The sequence below is a fragment of the Phragmites australis genome, chromosome 23 (genome assembly GCF_958298935.1).
Source record: "Phragmites australis chromosome 23, lpPhrAust1.1, whole genome shotgun sequence".
NCBI classification, from domain to species: Eukaryota; Viridiplantae; Streptophyta; class Magnoliopsida; order Poales; family Poaceae; genus Phragmites; species Phragmites australis.
Window position 1 is genome coordinate 20,411,511 of NC_084943.1, and position 7,529 is coordinate 20,419,039.

The 7,529-nt window shown below is 46.2% G+C and overlaps 1 protein-coding gene across 1 annotated transcript; it reads right to left on the minus strand.

Annotated features, from left to right (window-relative positions):
• Nucleotides 1-1,814: 1,814 nt before the first annotated feature.
• On the minus strand, nt 1,815-4,303 carry LOC133905746 (L-type lectin-domain containing receptor kinase S.4-like). The gene has a single exon (XM_062347509.1). It carries the CDS (start codon nt 4,140-4,142, stop codon nt 2,067-2,069), a length of 2,076 nt encoding a protein of 691 aa, XP_062203493.1. The 5' UTR covers nt 4,143-4,303; the 3' UTR covers nt 1,815-2,066.
• Nucleotides 4,304-7,529: the final 3,226 nt, after the last annotated feature.

The following is a 7,529-nucleotide window of genomic DNA, read 5'->3' on the forward strand; positions in this document are numbered from 1 at the left end:
AATATAATAACTCTATGTATCGTTCCTTTTTGTGTGAATCTTAAATTTATCTCATTCTATACTTGATTACCAAAACATATATCGCATTTTCGTTGTTTTATTTGCATTACCAAATATCGTCGTAGCATTAGCATGGGCATTATACTAGTCGTTTGCGTGCGCCGGTTTTTCGAGCTTAATTCCCTGCAACCCGCTATGTTTGTTTGGTTGGTTAGGTTCTGAAAGAATTGCTACTGCGAGCAGTAGCTTCTACCAGATTCAGATTTAGATTCAGATTCAGGTAAGCCAGCTCTGAGATTTACATCATTCAGAAGCTTATGCCCTGTAGACTGCAGCCTGCAAATGAGGTACCTGGGGCAGGTAGGTGTTGTGCACACATTCAGCATGCATGGATGGCCTTGCTGGCCAGCTTGCACAAGTTCAGGCCCTTAAATGTAATTGCCTAATTAGCCATTGATTTGCTTAACCTAATGCACTAAACACCGACTGACATTAAGTAGACGAAGTAATTAACCTGAATTAGGAGGAGAGGCTATCATTGTCTTGATGTGTTGATGAAGAACCGCACAATGATCGGTTTGGTCGATGCAGCCACGCTCCGATTTCGTCCATGTCGATGGTGTTGATTGCCGGAGTAGTGGTAGATGATCGGTGAGAACGGCAGTGAGCTGAGGAAGTCGCTGCAGGCAGAGGTCTTCTATCCACTCTCCACGCTCCGATTTCAGCGGTAGATTATGAAAATCATGTTATAAATTATGGATTGTAAAAGTTAAATGAATTATATAAAATTACAAGTATTATACTATTTATAATACAAAACTATAAATATTATAAATAGTAACATAAAACTACCGGTATTATGCACTAATTTCCCACGAAACCTTATTTTAGTTAGATTTAAAAAAAATAGTTTTATGTTTTCTTAAAAAAAATCTTAGAATTTTTTTTACGTGTTTCATAACTCATGTGCAACCTATTTTAATTAGACTCACTAAAAGAAGCTTATGTAGAATTTAAAATAAAATTCTTAAAAAAATCTTTTTTTATAACTCCTAATAATTATTAGGACCCCAAATAAAATCTCAAAAATATGTAAAAATTCACTAATATTATTCTTATATGAAGTTCTAAAATTATTTTTATCCCTAGTTTATAAGATGAAAAAGTGAGTTCCTTTATAAATATATAAATAGAGCATTATAAAAAATTATTTTTTCACCATATAACCTAGAGCTAAAAATAATTTTAAAAATTATTCAAAATTAGTTTGAAAAGATCTCGACTGAAAATAATTTTAAAAATTAATCTGAAAAGACCTTACAGGATCTAGTTCGAATGGTACGATATGATAGTAGTTCCTTGTGAAAGCTGGCACTCTCATGAACAAAGTGAACTCAAGTTATGATGTTCTACCTAAAAACGAATAGATATATGCGTCATTTGTATTTGTTATGTGCTTTTTTGTGGTTTCTTTTTGACGCATGTACTGATACCTACCTTTTTGTTGTCCGTCGAGATATTATGTTTGGTAGAGACAGCACTCAACCACGCTCTTTGACGCCACCATATGCCATGTTTCCTTTGCAGTCTTTGCACGCTAATGCGTATCCCACAGGACAAAAATAATTCGATTTTGACCCAATACAGACCACGAAGTATGACTCTTCAGCACAAAATTTAGCAACTTTTCTTGAGAGAGGGAAAAAATATCCAATCCATGATCCATTTGTATCATTGTACGAATAAATCTATAAATCATGACCCATTTTGATTGTGTTTTTGCGTGAAAAAATTAATAATACGTGAGACTCACATAGCATACTCACAATTTTAATAAATTCTGGTATGACTACAACCAAATATTTTCTTTTCACACTACTTATTTTAACTTATTACAAACTAAACATCACTTTTTTGCCCTAATTTTAATTTAGCCCTGACTTTGGCGATGATAATATTTTGGAAGGCTTCAGCCCCATTATACAGCACAGGTATAAACAGACTCGTGGGTCCCACTTCGGGTGAAGAAGCCACTGGCTGGCAAGCGGGCCCAGGTGGTCGAGACATTATACGCTAACGTGGCACGATCGCATGGAAAGCGGCGAGTACGGGAACGTGGCCACCGACGTCTGGGTCCCGCCGTCCCATCCCGCGCCCGCCGCGGCCGCCCGCTCGAACGACGACGACGGGTACGAGTGCACGAAGTCGTCGAACCCCACTTCGCCGGAGTACGCCGGCGGGTGTGGCGGCGGAGGCGGGGGCTCCGGCACCTCGCCAGCCTCCCCGCCTTCCAGGTACCTCGCCACCTCCCGCATCGTCGGCCGCGCGGCCGGTGACGGGTGCGAGCACCAGAGCCCCACCTTCACGGTCGCGGCCACCTCCGCGGCGTCGTACGCGCCGCCGAGCCGCTCGTCCAACACCTTATCCACCTCCCCCGCCACGTATCGCTCCCACGCCCACTCGGCCAGCACCAGCTCCTCGGGCGGCGCGCGGGGCTCGATGGGCCGCCGCCCGGCCACCACCTCCAGCACCAGAGCCCCGAACGCGAACACGTCCGCCGCCGCCGTCGCTTTCCCCGTCCGCGTCAGCTCCGGCGCCAGGTACCCCAGTGTGCCCACTACGCGCGTCGTGCTCGGGTTGGTGCCGCGCTCGTGGAGCTTGGCAAGCCCAAAGTCGCCGAGCCGGGCCGACATGTCAGCGTCGAGGAGCACGTTGCTGGCCTTCACGTCGCGGTGCAGGACGACGTGCTCCCACCCCTCGTGCAGGTACAGCAGCGCCGACGCCACGTCGCAGAGGATGCGGTGCCGCGCCGGCCACGTCAGCCGCGACGCCTTGAGGTGGTCGCCGCCGAAGAGGTGCCGGTCGAGGCTGCCGTTGGGCATGTAGTCGTAGACCAGGAGGAGGTCGCCGCGGCGGCGGCACCAGCCCTGGAGCTGGACCAGGTTGCGGTGTCGGAGCCGGCCGATGGACGCGATCTCGGCGACGAACTCGCGGAGGCCCTGCCGGGACTCGTGCGAGACGCGCTTCACGGCGACGGTCTCGCCGGATCCCGGGAGCACGCCGCGGTACACCTTGCCGAACCCGCCGGAGCCGAGGAGCTCGCGCTCGCGAAACCCGCGCGTCGCGCGACGGAGCTCGGCGTACTTGAACCGGTGCGGGCCGTAGTCCAGCTCCCACGGCTCGATCACGTCGCGGTTCTTGTAACGGTATGCGGCGTAGGCGCCGGCGCCGGCGAGCAGCACCAGCGCCACAAACGCCGAAAACGCCGCGGCCAGAATCAGCGACGTCCGATTCTTGCCATCCTTGGGTCGCGGCAGCGACGGCAGGGACGAAAGATCCAGCTTTGGCGCGGCACCGCCGCCGAGCCGGAAGCTCCAGCCCATGAGGTAGTGCGAGCTCGCAAGGAGCCCCGTGGACGCCGAGAAGCCGACGTACATCTGCTCCCGGAAGACTGCGGACAGGTCGACGCGGAACGATATGAGCGGCGCCGCCGGCTTCTCCGACGAGCCGGTCGCAATGGACACATTCAGCCGCCTCGCAGCGCCGTCGTAGTCGACCCAGGCGAGCACGGTGTCCCCGGACTTGAGGTTGACGGGCGCCGCTGAGGCGGAGGCGTTGGAGACGAGGCTGTTGAGGTCGACCCCGACGTGGTTATCGTTGATGTCCCCGAACTCGAAGTCCTGCACGGTGTCGAACTCGACGGCGAAGACGTGGTTGGTGGCGTTGCCGACGTCGGCGGCGCTGAGCAGGCCCAGGTACTGGCTGGGCAGCGCGCCGCGGAGGCGCGGGTCGGGCGCCGCCACGAACGCGAACCCGTGCCCGCCCAGCTTCGGATACTCCGGCACGACGGCGAACGCAAACTGCGTCGAAAACGACACGGCGGTGCCGTTTCGGTCGACGAGGCGGAGCGGGGACGGGTAGAAGGCGTGGCCGATGAGCCGGGACGTCTCGTTGGTGAGGCGCAGGATGCCGTGGGGCTGGGGCTCCGTGACGCCGTTCAGGGTCAGGTTCGGGTTGCCGCCGGCGGCGCCGGCTCTGAAGCCTTTGTAGGTGAATTCTTGGGAGGCGGCAAGGCTGGCGAGAAGGAAGAGGAGCAGCAGGAAGAAGAAGAGAATGGGAAGCTTGGGCTTATGGTTTGACATTGGAGTGAGAGGAGATTAGGAGAAGGTGGAGTGGGTTCTTGGTGGAATTAATGGAGGTGGAGATGGAATGGAAGGGGAGGGGAGGTGATGGTTTTGTAGGGCGGGAGGAGGAAGAAAGGGAGAGGAGTGGTGGCAGTAGCTGCCACACTGACTTACTGTGGTATGTGGCCACCACCAGTAGCAACAGGGTTGTACACTTTTACTTAGTAAGATCATCTTAAGTATATTTTTTTATTTAGTTCTCTTTTTGATTATCTTTTCTGATCTTATTTCTTTTATTTTATCTCATTTTTAACAGTTTATTTTCGAAAGGATTCGTATAGAGAAAGGAGAGAGAATCCCGTTCTGAAAGGAATGATTTTGAGAATTTCTCCGTAACGGAAATCGTGAAGGGAAACCGTTAGAACGCTGAAGGGAATGAAAATCCCTTCGTGAAGGAATTCTGTGCCCAGACGAGAATCTGTTGTAGATGATCTAAGGGCAGTAGGATAGTATGTTCTTAGTACTAGCTAGATTTTATTTATGTATTTTCAATCATCTGGAAATTGTTTTTCACCTTAACTAAGCTATATTTTATTACTGGATGATAGGGATGAAGATAAAGTTACAACGTCTAAAGACCTCTATCTCTAGCGTCATTGACTATGTTGTACATAGTCACTCTTAAAATTTCAAATAACCGTCATACTTATAATAATCATAAAATTTCTTCGCCAAGAAAAGAGGATGCACAGCTTTCTAAATGACAATCCGGAAGGAATTTCCCAGAAAACCGTGAATCGGAATAAAAAATCCAACAATCTAATGTGAAGCAAAATGCCAGCACCCGAGAAGTCAACCCTAACAAGAGGCTCTAAACCATGCATATCCAAAGAAGTTGGCACGAACCGTTTGACCGCAAGCAGAGTGTGACGATTATGGTGCCATCAGAGACCCTGACCAATCAATCGGAAGAGTCAATCCGGAGCTGCAGTAGTCACTGGACCGACCGGTGGCGCTCTTCAATTCGCCGTGTTGGCAGACATGGCTATTCAATTCCCTACCTGCAGCTGCTCACAACTGCGCATAATAATGGCAGTTCTCATTAAACACTCCGAATGAGGGCAGTGTAACTAAATGCTAAAATTTTCGTTACGCTAATGATCCGGGTTTTTTTACCGATAAATAAAATTTATCAGATATATCAGATAAAATCCAAAAAAATCAAATAAAATTTAAACAAAATATCAATAAATATGGAACATTTTTTTTACCAAAATCCATCAATAAAACCCGTAAACAGGATATATCGAATATACCAGACCGAATATTTTTCCCTGCTAACAACCTGCCCTCTTTGTTAAACACATCCGCCACGTACGTTCTCAAACTGCGAAAGTTTGGAGTACTTCATTTGCGGCTATTTCATTTTCATTGCTCCCTTGGATCACTTGCCAACATTCGCTCTCGATCACTGTCCAGAGGTTTCAACTGATGAGGGCAACATATAAGAGGAGAGAAAATTATAAAAAAAATTCGACTTGGTCAAACCACAAAGAAAGATTATTTAAGGAATGGACGATCGAATGAGTGGTGCTCTTTCACTAATGACAGTGATATGTGGGGCTCAAATCATTTTCATTATGATTGAGATGTTTGGCAGTAATGCCACTCCTGACCATACCTTTCTTGTTATCTTTCACTAGTACTCTCTATGTTTTTTCATTTGTCGTTTTAGGATCGGTCTGGTCAAACTTCGAAATATTTTACTACTAATATGTCTAAAGTTATCAAGATTGAGTGTATGAAACTTATATTGCTAGATTTGTCCTCACAAATACTTCAATAAAAGTACAAATTTATTAGTGCTTATGGATATGAAGTTATAAAAAGGTATGGTCAAAGTTAGACAAAAAGGTCAATAAAGACAAATAAAAAAGAAAAATGTTTGCCGAGAGAGTAGCATCGCAACTCACAAAAGTTGCCGAAAGCGTACTGTGTTGGCAAATCCGCATTGCAAAGATAAACGATTGTTAATATGTTAGCAAGTCAACGTCTTACCACTAAAAGATTGATGATTAACCAATTAAACGTTTAACCACATCGATCAGCTGTTCAATATGTTGTTTGCCTTTTTTTTGCCCCCTGTGGAAGTTGAAAGGACTTGAGAGCTAGCTGGAAAATGCCTGGATGCGCATACTGTTTGTAGTACACACTACATCAAAAATGATAAGGGTGACAGATCATAACCGTTATAGGTGACGGGTCCCGTATCTGTTATTCTGAACGCGTCACTCATGACATATATTAAGTGACACCAATAAGATCATTGGTAACGGGTCAAAACTTGACCTATCACTTATTAAGGTTATTGGTGTGACCCGTCACTTATGACTGATATACGGTTTTTGTGTTTTTTTTATACGAAAAAATGTAAAAAAAATATTTTTCACTCAAGCCAATCCAAGTCAGGTCTATCACCACTCGCTACGTGTCTCTAACTATTTTTCAGACTGTTTTTAGAATATGTGTTCCGTGAGAATCGAACTCGCGACGGGCCCTCGTGCGTGTAGCTACCTAACCACCTCAACCTCGCGTGTGTCCTGAAGGGACTCAGATAAAAGATTCTTTTAACTATTTTGCCGAGTGTTATAAGTGACGGGTCACAACTTATGACCCATCACCAATGTTATTTTTACAATAGACATAAAAACCAATTGACTTGGAATGCCCTTGGTTAAATGGTCGTAACTTTTGCATACGGACTCTTATTTTGATATTTTTTTGACTCTACGGACATCTACAGAAAAAGTTACATCCGTTTCTCTCCGACTTTGTCGGGTTCGACGAATTTTTCGAGGCCTAAAACGGTTTGGAAGATTGAGTTCTTGTATCCGAAAGTTTCTGTACCATTTTTAGAACAAGCGTTTGTCTCCATAGCCGTTACCCCTTACATCAAACTTGAGCATAAATGTATAATAGTTCATATTCTAGTGCTTCTAAAGTGAGAAAAAAATAAGAAAAAGATAAAAAAAATTGCAATGTTTGGATCATTTTCTGTATTTCTGAATAACGTCACTACACTAAAGCCAACCAATTCCCTTCACGACCCAGATTCCCATCGTGAAGAGATTTTTGTTTCCTTCAGCGCTCCAACGGTTTCACTTCATGGTTCCCGTCACAAAAGGATTCCCAAGGTCATTCCCTCCCGGATGGGATTCTCTCTCATTTCCCTTCGCGATTTCCCTCGAAGGGAAGCTGTTGGAGATGAGAGAAAATAAAAGGAATAGGAACGGGGAAGGGAACGAAATGAAGGGAATATAGTTGGGGATGGTCTTAGTGATGGGTCATAACTTGACGTATCACTTATGACAGGCCTATGAGACCCGTCACTGATGAGTTAGTCAT

Coding starts and splice junctions, on each gene's coding strand:
- LOC133905746 (XM_062347509.1), bottom strand. CDS start 4,142: ATGTCAAACCATAAGCCCAAGCTTCCCATTCTCTTCTTCTTCCTGCTG.